At 34.5% G+C, this 15,499-nt stretch overlaps 1 protein-coding gene across 2 annotated transcripts in view; it reads right to left on the bottom strand.

Annotated features, from left to right (window-relative positions):
* CNOT6L (CCR4-NOT transcription complex subunit 6 like) overlaps positions 1-15,499 on the bottom strand; it is a 118,459-nt gene that overhangs the window by 68,764 nt on the left and 34,196 nt on the right. For both annotated transcript variants that reach the window (XM_041758125.1, XM_041758124.1), the window contains exons 2-4: positions 4,112-4,233; positions 1,720-1,906; positions 355-440 (exon numbers count right to left, since the gene is read on the bottom strand). In XM_041758125.1, coding sequence (XP_041614059.1) covers positions 355-440; positions 1,720-1,906; positions 4,112-4,223 — 385 coding nt within the window. In that variant the 5' untranslated portion in view covers positions 4,224-4,233. The remainder of the gene's footprint in view (positions 1-354; positions 441-1,719; positions 1,907-4,111; positions 4,234-15,499) is intronic.

Raw genomic sequence — 15,499 nt, forward strand, 5'->3', positions numbered from 1 at the left:
TGTGTTTTCTCTCTTACACCATACAATATGTCCATGCTATTTTATCTGCTCTATCAAAACCTGACATGGGTCATTCTGGGTAGGTTTACTTTATTAAGTCATTCTTTAAAAAGGGTGTGGTGGGGAGACTACAGAGTTAAATTTAAAGTATCTCCTTTAAGAATGGCAGCATGTTGAAATACTGAAGCTCACTTTGATACTAAAGAACCACTTTATTTTCAAAATCAAGCATAGTTACATTCGAAAAATTACTCTAAAACCTGACATATGTTGTAACTAAAATTGTGTTTAAAAGGCTCACAACACCTCAATACTCAGTGTTAATGCTGTCATCTTCTTAAAAAAATCACTCACCTTTCAAACCTAGAGTTTGTAGCTGGAAGAGCCGACCAAGTTCATAAGGCAAAACCCGTAACAGATTGTTATTTAAAAGCAATTCCCTGTTTTAAAAAACAAAACAAGACAAAACCTGTTTTAGCTTAATATATCAAACTTTATTAATATCTGTAATTGTTTTCTTAACCTTTCCTAACATACCATGAGTGATATTTACATTCAAAGTATATTTCTAAAAAAAAAAAACAAACACAAAGTATATTTCTATCCTTCCAATCAAAAAATATTGTGCAATATTAAAAGTACTACAAAATGTGTGACTGCCACAACTGTTAACAATGTTTCTATAACTTACCTTCTTAATATGAATATATTGAAGTTATAAGAATTGTATATCATTCTCAGGCTAAATTCACTCTTTTCTCTCTTACCCAAATGCTTACAAGACACAAATCAGAGTGACAGGTATTCTTAGTATCCAAAGACAACTGCTATCATTGAATCCAGTGTAATTCATAGAAAAAATAGACAATCACCTTTATCAGTTTTTATAACTGATTACAACTGTAATCTCATTAAGATACTATGATGAACAATCACTGACATAGAACATAAACACTGAAAACAAAGCATAAGATAATACAGATAGTAGGATAACATAGATAAGATCCACGTTTTTTATTTTGAAATTTTGGCCAGACTATATAAGAAATAAACAGCCCCTTGTTATACAGCTAAACAGTATGAAAGAAAAGAAACAAACAAACATACAGTAAGGAGATAGTGAAGAGTAAAATTCTCAAACATAAATATTTAATTTTAAACATATGACAGCAATTTTTAAAAATTACGACTCAGCAGATAAACATAGAAAGGAATCCCTGTTGATATTGAGAACATTTATACAAGGTCTTAAGGGACCTACAAATTTTTTTCCTATGAAGAGATTTTTAAATAATCCTGAAGGACTACAAACAAATCCATTTATTATCAAGTTTTCAAGATTTCCTTAAAGAGCTGTGACATATAAGTATACTTTGCCTTATAGAGCAGAGATATGTTCCTGAAAGTTTACAAGATCGCAATATTTTCTCAATTATGTATGAGTATCTTATCATACACTTGAGCGTCAAGTTAAGAGTCATATTTTAACCCCACCCCACCTCAAGTCTGTCAAAAGAAACAGAATCACATTTAACTAGAAACCTTCAAATTAGAGGAAATGTTCAATGGAAGCCAACTCAAGCACTGTTGCTTACAGTCAATATCATCTGATTTTCAAACATATATAGAAGTCCTCCTGTAAGAGGAATATTCCATAATTTTCTTATTTGGTAAATTTAGAATTTTATATACTGAGTCATATCTATAATATTTTCTTACCTGAGAGACACCATGTTTCCTAGTTCTGCTGGTAAACTTCTGAGTTTATTGGATGACAGATCCAGGTAAACCAGATTATGAAGCTTGGCAATATCAGGTGGAATGCGACTAAGGTAATTGTCATTTAGGTGCAGCGCTGTCAAGTGTGTCAATGACCAAAGTGATGTACTTAAGCTCCGCACTCTACCTAAAAGGCAAAATATTGAAGCATTAAATTCAAGGTCCATGTATTAGAAAAAGTCAGAAAACATATTTCAGAGTCTTATTTTTTACCATTTATTAGCTATATAAACCTGGGCAAATCAACTGGCCACAGCTGATATAAAATGAGATATTACCTTAATAATTTGTGTGAAGATCATTTTATAAACTTTACAAAAGTAAAATAGAATTTCATTTTATATCACTATTAAAACAACATATTTTGATTTAAATAGCAGTGAAAGGTAGAGAGGACACAAAATCTCAGACAGTAACTGTTACATTCCACATAGCTATCAAGCAGTAAGCTCCAGCTTACATCTATCCAGGGTTCTTTCTGTCACAGGTTCCTTCATGCTGTCTATAAGCAGACTTAAAGTGCCAACTAGGATTTTGTATTTATAGGAAAGAAATTTTTCAAGTGAAGAGAGCTCTGGTCTAAAAGAAACTTATTTCAGTTTTATCTGGGATTTAATCAAGTGGTTCTCAACCAGGGGCAATTTTATTCCCCAAGGGACTTTGGCTATCTGGACACATTCTTGGTTGTCAAAACTAGAAGAGTGCTACTGGCATCTAGTGGGTAGAGGCCAGGAATACTGCTAAACATTATGCTGTACAACTGAAACTAATGTCTCATTGTGTGTCAACTATACTTCAATTTTAAAAAACTGTAATTTATGTAAATTATAGTCCTTAAGATCTCTACTGATATGTATTACAGCAATCTTTTTATCTTATGTGTGTTTTAATGGAATTCTTTATAAGATGGTAATATCTCATGTTAATATTCATGTGTATTTAAACTTATATAAAAAAATAAAAATACAAAATAAACTTAATATGTTAATTTATATTTAAACATATATATGACAAATTATCACATTAAGGATCCAAATTGCTGAATAACTATCTTCACCGTCAAAATTCCAATATCATGTCTACCATGAAATTAATGTCCATTAAATCTTTAAAAAAAAAAAAAAAGAGGATAGTACTACTGGTATCTAGTGGATAAAGACCAGGAAAGCTGCTAAACAACCTTACAGTGTACACAACAGCCCCCACAAAGAACTGTCTAGCCCTAAGTGTCAGCAGTACCAAGTTGAGAAACCCGGGGTTAGCCCATTAGGATTTACTCATATTCATTCTTATTACCAATCATTTATCCACTTAGTTACCTTTTAGCTAAATGTACAGGTAATTCTTGCTGTTAATACTATAATGGGGGTTTAATGCTTCCAAATGAAAGCCTACTGGGGGGAAGAAACCCATTCCACATATTGTCTGTATTCTATCAAATCATAGGAGAAATACAATAATTATATTCTATTTTTAATAAACTTTTAACTTTACAATAATTTTAGATTTACAGAGAAGTTACCAAGGTAATACAGAGTCTCTGTATGCACCTCATCCCATTTCCCCCACTAACTACTTATATTGCCATGGTACATTTGTCAAAACTAGGAAACTAATACGGGTACGTTATTTTTTTTTTATTGGTACATTACTAATTTACGGATTTACAGATTTTATTTGGATTTCACCAGTTTTTACAACTTTTTGGTGTTAGGAGTCAATTCAATTCATTTTGCATTTGACTAAATGCATATCTCCTCTGGTCTGTGACAGAATCTGTCTCTCCTTGTTTTTCATAACCTTGACAATTTCAAGGATTACTAGTTAGGTATTTTGTAGAATGTCCTTCAGTTTGGGTTTGATTTTTTTTTCACTAGTAGCCTGGGACTGTAAGTTTTTAGAAATCATATTTCATTTTAACAAATCCTAAGTATGAAGGGTCATGAAACATAGTTATTACTTACTTGTTACAATAAACAACTTCTAGGTTTCCTACTCTGCAAATACGAGGATGACAGAAGAACGGCAAAGATTTCAATTTGCAAAAATAATTACTCTGACAGCCAAAACAAAATCTATTATATCAAAGAATCGGATTTACTCAGAAACTGAATTCCCAATGTCCTCAATTACAAATGCCAACTTTGGCGTAAGGTATTATCTCAAGAATGAACAGGAACAAAGATATTTAGACACAGGTAAATTAAACACTAGTAGTACCTCTGCATCTGGTATTTTCTCAATGAATTCATCTATTTTAAAATGTACAATATTCAATTCATGTTCATAATTGCTATTATATCCTGGATTTAATGCTTCATATTCCACTCACCCGAGATTTCTAATTCTGCCCAGTGAGATTTTTTCCCATTGGCTACCTCCTCTGCTGACATGATGGTATAAATTCTGCGAGGATCTGGAGGATCATATTTTTCCTTTGGCATCCCTATTAGTCTGTTTAAACAAACAAACAATAAACAAACAAGAGGATCATCAATTACTATAGTCTTATAGAAAAAAAGAAAAATAGGATGGTAAGTTTTCTTTTCCTCTCTCCCCTTGCCAGGCTACTAATTCATTTTATACCACAAATTCTCACTAGAAGGAAAACACATCTGCAGTATGTTAGGCTCTTGCAGGAACTTGGTAACAGATGCCTAAGGGAAAATGTAAACAAACAATGACATTGGATTTCACACTGAACTTTGTGGTTGCTTCATGAACATCCATTCCAACCCTTCTCCTTCCTTTAGCTGCCTTGCTTTCCTAAACAGACTGACCCTACACCAATTTTCTGAATGGACTCTGACTAGTCTAAGAATATCAGAGTAATCCATCCTCCCTAAGTCATATTCAAATATCTCATATCCAAGACAATCAACACATGACATTCCTCCTGTCACAGAGATTAGTTCAGAAGTATCTAATAATCATGAGGCTTCAGATTCATTCTATGCTTATGGAAAGAGAGGCTTCTCTCTCCTACTAGTCATAAAAGAAGAATATAGTCCACACTGCTATTGGTAACCAACCAACAATTATAAGGAAGTCAGCCATAGAAGCCAGTGTCTAGAAAAACGATACCTGTAGGACTCTCAAACACTGGGCTTTCTGGATACACAGCCAACATATTTTGCTTATTGTTTAAACTAGTTTAGTTTGTATTTTCTGTTACTTGCAGTCAAAAGCATCCTACAGGATGGTATTTTCTTAGTATGAGCCAGTCTTGATATAATCTGTTGTTCTTAGGTAATATGCCTTTTCTCTCAAAAGTGTCCAACTTGGGATGGGGGAGTGCGCCTGGGTGGCTCAGATGGTTAAGCCTTCAACTCTTAATCTGAGCTCAAGTCTTGATCTCAAGGTCGTAAATTCAAGCCCCATGTTGAGCTCCATAGTAGGCACAGAGCCTACTTAAAAACAGTTTTAAAAGGGCACCTGGGTGGCTCAGTTAAGTGTCTGCTCAGGTCATGATCTCAGGGTCCTGGGATCGAGCCCTGCATTGGGCTCCCTGCTCAATGAGGAGCCTGCTTCTTTCTCTCCCTCTGCCCCTCCCCCCCTTCATTCACTCTCTCTCTCTCTGCACTCCCTCTCTTAAATAAATAAATTTTTTTTCAAATAAAAAAATCTTTAAAAAAATAGTTTAGCGCTCGCTTCGGCAGCACATATACTAAAAACAAAAGTTTAAAAAAAGTGTCCAAATTTGAATGATGAGTTACATGGCCACTGTAATTGAAACTAATGCTATATATTCTTCATGTAACTGCCAAAATAATCACCAAATGATCATGATGACAACTCTGTATAAAAATCCTCAAGTGTGCAAGGTAGAAGCATATAATAAATGGCCCTAAATGTAACCATTTGCGGGGTCTAACACAAGAATTACTGCTTGGTAATTGTCAGAAAGTAAAAGCCAGCTCAGATCTAGCAAGAGTAGCAAATGACAAAGCCCTGCATACTATCTCTAAATTGCCTTGTTGTTTGCTTTTTTTTATAGTTGGTTCTTTCAAATTCAACACACACACACACACACACACACACACACACACACACACCAAAATCAAGTGCCTAAATCTGGGAGTATTTCCAAGTAGAGTTTGGAATTTATAATTCAATAGAATTTACTTTCAGGTGGTCTGAAATTTGTTACATACAGAGAATAAAGAAAAAATGGTGGTATTCCAATTTGTTTCAAAAAAATCACAGCTACTTCATAAGAATACAATCAAAATTTCCCATATCATAATCTACTGTTTCTTTTTTTATTTTAAGATTTTATTTATTTATTCATGAGAGACACAGAGAGAGAGAGAGCAGCAGAGACACAGGTAGAGGGAGAAGCAGGCTCCGTGCAGGGAGCCCGACATGGGACTCGATCCTGGGTCTCCAGGATCAAGCCCTGGGCTGAAGGCGGCGCTAAACCGTTGAGTCACCGGGGCTGCCCCTCTACTCATATTTCTGAAGGTAAAATAGTCACTTTCCCCTTTACTAAAAGGGGCAAAGAGAAAGTTTTCCAAATTTATTCACCTGTTTAACAGCAATTTGCTTCCAAGTTTCCAGGTTAAGCCTTTTTGCTTTAATCTTCTCATACACTTTCATTAATACTAACTCATATTTTATTTCCCATAAATATCCTAGATCTTTGTACAGCACAAAGAATATGATTATTTTCCACAGCAGGGAAAAAAAAAAAACTTGATTTCTACCACACTTAGCCTATGTAAAAATACTTCTAAAAATAAAATTTTTAGATAACAAGGTTTTTGGAATTTCTACTATGCACAAGTTACGTGTATCTCTATGAGTACATCTGCATACTAATGTAAGATTCCACAAAAACACCAGATTAAGCAAAGCCAAATCAAACAGATCCAAACCCAATGACATGCTACAAAATCCATTCACTACATTGAAGATGGGAAAAAATAAGGGCTGCAAAATATGCAAAAACAAACATTTTCAATGTTTCTCTAAAAATTAATCCCAGGAAATGGTAATTAATCCACATGTTCAATTTCCCTAAATATTTTAACAATCTAGACAGGTCAATAATTGCTGTCTCTTCTTGGCTCTCTAATTCTAATTTAAAAAACAGCTACTATTTAGAACTTTTAAAATTTTTCGTAAGTTCCTACCTTCCTAAATCACTAAAATTTACAAATTCTGTTCCTGCAAAACAAATTCATGAAATGTTTACCAGTGTTTACATGTAAAACCAAAGGAATATTAATACTGTCATATTAGGGCTCAGAGATCTCTTTCAAATTTGATTAGGAAGCCATTAAAAATACAAGTCACTCAATTCAAAATGAATATAGATTTGGATAGCCTGATTAAAGCTATAACATCTTACATTTGGGTTAACTAGCAAGCAATTTAGTAGAGTCTATAGTTCTCGTGATCACTACTATCTCAACCATCAGGTTTTCATATATGTTACTAAAGGTTTAGAGAATTCAAATTCAGGAAATTGGTAATACTGAAGCCTCCTATTCAGCTTTATTTCCCCTCTAAGTTACTCAGCATCAACTTTTCATGCTAGAGATATACCACAAAAACCTATTTCAAAATAATGTAAAATATAATTCAAATGTAGTTTAACTCTTTAAACATGACTCTTGAGAGTGTGATTTCTAATAGTCTCATAAGTCATTCTAAGGCTGAATACTGAATGATGAGTATTTTTTATCCAAAAATTAGAAATGTTTATTTTGGAAAGCCTAACAGCTAATTCCTTATCTTCTTTTTCAAACTGATGAAACAGGTAGGTTTTTGAATTGGTTTTTCCAGGAGTTCTAACTTTTGCAACATCTTACATCAGTTTCCCAAAGGATCCTCCTGTTACATCAACCTGATTTATACTAGAGATCCTGATCATGTAACAGAGTACAATAAAAGCCCCTTTGGCAACACAACCTGCTTAACTTCCCCATCTTCAATCCTACTTCAACACTATAAAAAATACACCACCTAGCTCCTCAAATGTAACTACATAAGCTTCTTTAAACCTGCCTTATATGTATACAATGGAATATTACTAAGCCATTAGAAACGACAAATACCCACCATTTGCTTTGAGGTGGATGGAACTAGAGGGTATTATGCTGAGTGAAATAAGTCAGTCGGAAAAGGACAAAACATATGGTCTCATTCATTTGGGGAATATAAAAATTAGTGAAAGGGAATAAAGGGAAAGGAGTGAAAATATCAGTGAGGGTGACAAAACATGACAGACACCTAACTCTGGGAAATGAACAAGGGGTAGTGGAAGGGGAGATGGGCAGGGGATTGGGGTGACTGGGTGATGGGCACTGAGGGGGGCACTTGGCGGGATGAGCACTGGGTGTTATGCCAAATGTTGGCAAATTGAACTCCAATAAAAAAATTTTTTTTAAATGTAACAAGGATTTTCAATATTAAAGATTAAATGAGATAAATACATTATTTTAATAGATGTTGAAATGTAATTGGAAAAAATATTTATTTATACTTGAAAAAAATAAAATATAGAATTAAAAAAAAACCTGCCTTCCACTTTCCATTCATTGAACCTTAGCATATCACCTACATGCTCCTCCCCAGATACTAGTGCAAAATTTCTTGAGTACCATCAAGAACCTGATTTTGTCCTACTTCTTAGTTCCTACATGAACTATCCTAAAAGTAAACTAGTTTAATCTCCAACACTGAAGGCTGATGAATCACTATCACATAGTGAAGATTTTCATTAATTTATTTCTCAGTCTTCTGTACCACAGGAAAAACTTCATGTAAACTTGTAAAATACAAACTGCATGGAAAATGTATTCTAATTTTTTCAGTTACAAGCCATATTTTTTTAACTATCTGTTTATTTGAGAGAGAGAGAAAGAGCAAGAGAGCACACATGCACACAAGATAGCAAGCAGCAGGAGGGGCAGAGGCAGACAGAGAATCTTCAATTGGACTCCCTTGTGAGAGGGAAGCCCAGTGCGAGGCTTGATCATGACCTGAGCTGAATCAAGAGTCAGCCACCCACCCAACTGGGCCACCAGTTACGAGCAATATTATACCTAGCACTAGAGCTACTTTGCCCTACAAAAATTTAATTTGGAGTTTCTGAAACCATAAATAAAATGCAAGATACCTAAATATCATGTTGATTCAGTGAATAGCATATTATAAGATGTAGATGAAATAAACCCAAATATACTATTACTAAGGAATCCCAAATAAATCTCAGATTTTTATATCTGAGGCTAATAAAATAACACAACTTAACTTCTCCCTCCTCCAAAAACAACAACAAAACAAAAAAACTAATCTGAGCCAAATCAGAACAAACTATTAAAGGCTAGCACTGGATTTCTCTTTTTTTTTTTTTTTTAAAGATTTATTTATTTATGATAGACATAGAGAGAGAGAGGCAGAGACACAGGAGGAGGGAGAAGCAGGCTCCATGCACCGGGAGCCCGACGTGGGACTCGATCCCGGGTCTCCAGGATCGCGCCCTGGGCCAAAGGCAGGCGCTAATCCGCTGCGCCACCCAGGGATCCCGGATTTCTCTTAATAGCGGTTATCTAGAACAACTTATAAAAAAAGAGCAGCCTCTATAATACATATAAAGATGTAAGTTCTTCCAGTGTTAAACCACAGCTTCCCACTCACCATCCTATCTAAATTTAAGGTCATTTTATCCAACTCCATAGTTGAGCACAATTACAATTATATCACTTAGAATTCAGTTTAAGAAAAAAAAAAAAAAAGAATTCAGTTTAAGAAAGAAAGTATGCTACAACTACCAGAGTGCTTCATAACGAATCAGAGACTTCTAACTACTCAACCCTAAAATACAAATCACTTGACATATATTTATTTCCATATAAATATTAAGTGGTCATTTCAACTGTAGTTTGCAGAGCAATCTTTGGCAGAAATACAGATGCTGGCAAAACTCCCAAAGTTAGAGGAAGACAAATTTAAGCCCATATTAGATATTTCTGCTTACATTTTAGAATATGATGTTAATGATTTGTTACATTTTACACATCTTCAGATAACTCTGTCTATACTGGCATTTATTCCCAACGGTTACAAAACACATTGTTATTTAATGAATATCCACCCAACTAACAACCATCCTTCCTACCTAGTCTTAAGCATTAAGACTATTTTTCTTCCTGAGAAAATAAGGCTAAGCTCACCTTTTCTAATGAAGCAAAATAACCCCTGAGCTACAGCATTACTGAAGTTTCTACTTCCTCATTAATAGCTATTTTTAACTATACACAACTCTTAATTATTATAACTGTCACATAAAATTTATATTTTCCCTAAATGGGCTCACCACCTGATACTAAAAAACAGTACCTAACAAGTCACACTACATACAGTAGGATCATATTGTTAAAAATAAAGATTGATGACACTCAAGAGCTTAGAAGACACCCTGAGATAAATAATGATTTCATTAGCATTCCCCATTCTACTTTTACACCAAGGGCCTATCTGGATGGCATTTGTCTGCAAGAACATATTCAACTAAAGTTCATAGATGATGATAATGCAAACAAAAAAAGAACCCCAAAGTTTTCATGAGTATCTCCCACTCTAAACAAAACACTAAACACTACTTTAAAAAAAAAAAGCAAAGCAAAACCTCTATCTTATGCTGATAAAGTCACACATCGTTATGAAAAAAATAACCTCCAATATTTGGAATTTCATGTTTCTGACCAGTTTAACATTTATTCAACATTTATTGCATGCCCACTACTATCATGTATATACTAAGCACATGAATTTCTACAGTAAACAAGATAAACAACATCCTTGCCCTCATGTATCTTATACCATTTTCATAACACTACTTGAAAAATAAAGTTATGGAATATATATTTACTTTCAAATAGTGTTATAAAGAATTTGGCATTTCTTGATACTATTTTCTTTCCCCCTTATCAGGTAGCTGCACTGCTCCCTTCTGTCACCATTCTGAATACAACTAAAGAGAAAATAAAGCATCCTTACCACAAAGGATGAGGGTACTGAAGTTGACCCCTCAACAACATTAGGTTTAAAATGCTTAGGTCTATTTATAAGCAGACTTTTTTACAGTACCATAAACATATTTACTCTTCCTTACAATTTTCTAAATGCCATTTTCTTTTCTCTAGCTTACTTTATTGTAAGAATACAGTATATACTATATGTAACATGCAAAACATATGTTAATCAACTATGCTATCAGTAAGGCTTCCAGTCAACAGTAGGCTTTTACTGGTTAAGTGTTAGGGCAATCTAAAATTACACATGAGTTTTCAAATACATGGCAGGTTGGCATTCCTAACCTCCAAGTTGTTCAAAGGTCAACCATAATAGGTAATCTACAGAATGATCAAGGACAGGTGGAGAAAGTACAGTTCCCAGAACAAGAATGGCAAGTTTTAATATTGGGGAATGGACCAGGTTATCCATTCCCCAATATTAAACCAGGTTATCAGTACATTTAATATATGGCGATGGCAAATACTTTCCTAACCCAGTGACATTATTTTTTCTATAATCCTTACTGAGAAACTGAATAATTAGGTAACAGTAGTAACAAGGATTCTTTTGGTCTTTAAGAATACTTGGATTCAGGGTGCCTGGCTGGCTCAATCAGAAGAGCATACAACTCTTGATCTCAGGGTCATGAGTTTGAGCCCCACATTGGGTGCAGAGATCACTAGAAATCAATTAAAAATAAATAAATAAAAACACTTGAACTCAACATGTCTTCTTTCTAGTTGGTTTATTCTTAGTGATCTACTTCAAATCCCAAACCAAACTAGTTACTTACCCAAACAAAATGAATAGGCATACATGGCAATAAAGCCTCTGGATGAAAATGAGATGTCATAATGCTTGCTGTATCTTTTTCTAAAGGTAACCTAAAGGTAATTTTATGGTATTCCACAAATGATAACCAAAAGAAGCTTCTAACGCTACAAAGGGTTAAGGGCACAGTCAACTTGTCAGCTAAAAAAGTACTAGGAGGAAAGAAAAAAAAAAAGAATCAGAATATAACTCTTTTTCTGCACATTGAGAAATTTTCTCTCATATGTGCATTACCAGAAAACAGCAGCAGCAACACAAAACCAATAAATACTAAAAAGGAAAATAAAGACCTGGGATTATAAATCTATCACTTCAAAATTCCAAAATAATGAGACAAGTTTCATCTTATTTCATCATTAATCAAATTGGACAACCAAAGCTTGTAACTCTATCATTCCAAATTAGGTCTTAGTCTCTACCTAACAGTCACTATGCTTTAATGCCTCTTATATTTACTTACTGCCTCCCACTTATCTAAAGATACTGAATATGATCTAATTATCCTGCAGGAAATGGGAGGTAAAGAGACTAGATTAAAATTTTCACATCAGTTTTTCCAGGACTATGATTTCATCCCCTTGATAACTTTCCACTTTTTTGGTGTAGCTTGTTTTCTATTTCATCAGATGAATACATTTTTATTTCTTTCAATGGATGTCAAATTCCTATCCATCCTTCATGGCTTAAGTCATCGTTCACCTCTTCTTCAGTACATTTCTCCATTTAAAAATCAACAAACGAATTCTAAAATTTATTTTTTTATCTTTTTTTTTAATTTTTATTTATTTATGATAGGCACACAGTGAGAGAGAGAGAGAGAGAGAGAGGCAGAGACACAGGCAGAGGGAGAAGCAGGCTCCATGCACCGGGAGCCTGACGTGGGATTCGATCCCGGGTCTCCAGGATTGCGCCCTGGACCAAAGGCAGGCGCTAAACCTGCTGCGCCACCCAGGGATCCCCCAATTCTAAAATTTATACAGAGAAATCTAGAATAGCAAAAACACTTTTGAAAAAAATATAAACTTTGGTGCATGCACTATCTAATGTTAAGACTTACTATAAAGATCTAGTAAACCATACAGTTTTGCATGGATGAAGGGATAGACACATAGAGTTTAAAGGAAGAGAACTTATAAACTAGAAATAGAACCACATCCATATAGCCAATAGATTTTGCACAGATGTGCAAAGGTAATTCAATAGAGGTAAGTTTTTCAACAAATGCTGTTAGAACAACTAGACATCTACACACAAAAATAAATAAATAAGCATCAACCCTTTGTACTATAAACAAACTTACAAGGATCATGAATTTATTTTTTTATTTAATAAAAAATTTTTTTATTGGTGTTCAATTTGCCAACATATAGACTAACACCCAGTGCTCATCCCGTCAAGTGCCCACCTCAGTGCCCGCCACCCAGTCACCCCCACCCCCACCCACCTCCCCTTCCACCACCCCTAGTTTGTTTCCCAGAGTTAGGAGTCTAGGATCATGAATTTAAATGTAAAACCAAAAGCCATGAAACTTACAGAAGAAAACATAAAAATCTTTATGACCTTGAATTAGGCAAATATTTCTTAGATAAAACACAAAAAGCACAGAAGAAAAATACTGATAAACTGAATTTCATGAAAATTTAAAACTTCTGCTCTTTGAAAGATGAATGAAAAGACATGTCCAAGACTGAAAAAAATATTTACATAACATAAATCTGAAAAAGCACTCAGAATATATAAAGAACTCTCAAAACAGGGGCAGCCCGGGTGGCTCAGCGGTTTAGTGCCGCCTTCAGCCTAAGGTGTGATCCTGGAGACCCAGGATCGAGTCCCATGTCAGGCTTCCTGCATGGAGCCTGTTTCTCCCTCTGCCTGTGTCTCTGCCTCTGTGTGTGTGTGTGTATGTCTCTGGTGAAAAAATAGATACAATCTTCAAAAAAAAGGAAAAAAAGAAAAACAACCCAATAAATAAATTGGCAAAAGATTTCAACAGGCATTTCATCAAAGGAGATACACAGATAAAAAAATAAGCACATGAAAAAATGCTCAACTATAGGCATTTGGGAAATACAACTTAAAATGACAATGAGATATCACTACTGGAATGAGTAAATTAAAAACTTCCAATACCTAGGGCCAATAAAGATACCTCACACCTCACACACAGACCCATCCTTGTGTGTATGCTTATATACATATATAAACATATATTCATTTATAAAAATACATACTCACAGCCCCTCACATTTCTCTGGTAGAAAGCAAAACAGTACTATCACTTTGGAAAGGAGTTCAGTTGTTACTCACCAAGTTAAATGTACTCTTATACAACCAACAATTCCATCCCCAAGTATATACCCAAGCATAATAAAAATTAATGTTAATTAAAAAAACCTGTACATAAATGTTTGCAGTAACTTTATTTATACGTTCCCACACTTGGAAACAACTCAAGTGTCCTTCAACTGACAATTAGATACTAACTATGGTACATACAATAAAATACTACTCAGTAATAAAAAGGATTGAACTAATGATAAAAACAACATGGATAAATGTCAAATGCATTATGCTAAATTAAAAATACCATTACCATACTCAAAAGGCTATGCACAATGTTCCTTACCATAATAAAGACCATATGACAAGCCCACAGCAAATATACTCAATGGTGAAAGCTGAAAGCTTTTTGGGTTTTTTTTAAGATTTATTTATTCATGACAGACACAGAGAGAGAGGCTGAGATACAGGCAGAGGGAGAAACAGGCTGATGTGGGAGCCTGTGGGACTCGATCCCAGAACTCCAGGATCACGCCTTGAGCCAAAGCCAGACGCTCAACCACTGAGCCACCCAGGAGTCCCCAAAAGCGTTTTATTTATGAGCAGGAATAAGACAAGGATGCTCACTCTTGTCACCTTTATCGAACATAGTACTAGAAGTCATATCCAAAGCAATTAGGCCAGAAAAAAATAAAAGGCACCCAAACTGTAAAGAAAGTAAAACTGTTTGCAGACATGACATTAATATAGAAAACCCTGAAGACTCCATCACAAAACTATCAGACTAATAAAGTGAAGTAGCAAGATATAGAATATACAAATTGTTTCATTTCTATACATTAATAAACTATCAGAAATTATGAAAACAATCCCATTTACAATTGCACTTAAGAAAATGCCTAGGAATAAATTTAACCAGGGAGATGAAAGATTAGTACAATGAACACTATATGACACTAATAAAAGAAACTGAAGATGACACAAAGAAATGGAAAGAGGGACGCCTTGGTGGCTCAGTGGCTCAGCAGCTGAATGTGTGCTTCTGGCTCAGGGCATGATCCTGGTCTGGGATTAAGTCCTGCATTGGGCTCCCTTCAAGGAGCCTGCTTCTTCCTCTGCCTATATTTCTGCCTCTCTCTGTCTCTCATGAATAAATAAAATCTTTAAAAAAAAAAAAAAAAGAAAGAAAGAAAGAAAAGAAAATGGAAAGATAGTCCATGCTCATGGATTGGAAAAATATTGTTAAAATGTCTATAATACCCAAAAGTAATCTACAGATTCAATGTAAACCCTATCAAAATTCCAACGGCACTTTTCCAGAGTAATAAAACAAGTAATTTTAAAATTTGTATGGAACCACAAAAGATGCTGATAGCCAAAGCAAGTTTGAGAAAGAGGAATAAAGCTGGAGCCATCATATTCCTGGATTCTAAACTATATTACAAAGCTATAATAGTCAACACAGCATGGTACTGGCATAAAGAGACATATAAATCAATGGAATGGAACAGAGTCCAGAAATAAACCCACATATATGACCAATTAATTTAAAACAAATGAGTTAAGAATATATAATGGGAAA

Source organism: Vulpes lagopus, chromosome 6 (genome assembly GCF_018345385.1).
Source record: "Vulpes lagopus strain Blue_001 chromosome 6, ASM1834538v1, whole genome shotgun sequence".
Taxonomy (NCBI): domain Eukaryota; kingdom Metazoa; phylum Chordata; class Mammalia; order Carnivora; family Canidae; genus Vulpes; species Vulpes lagopus.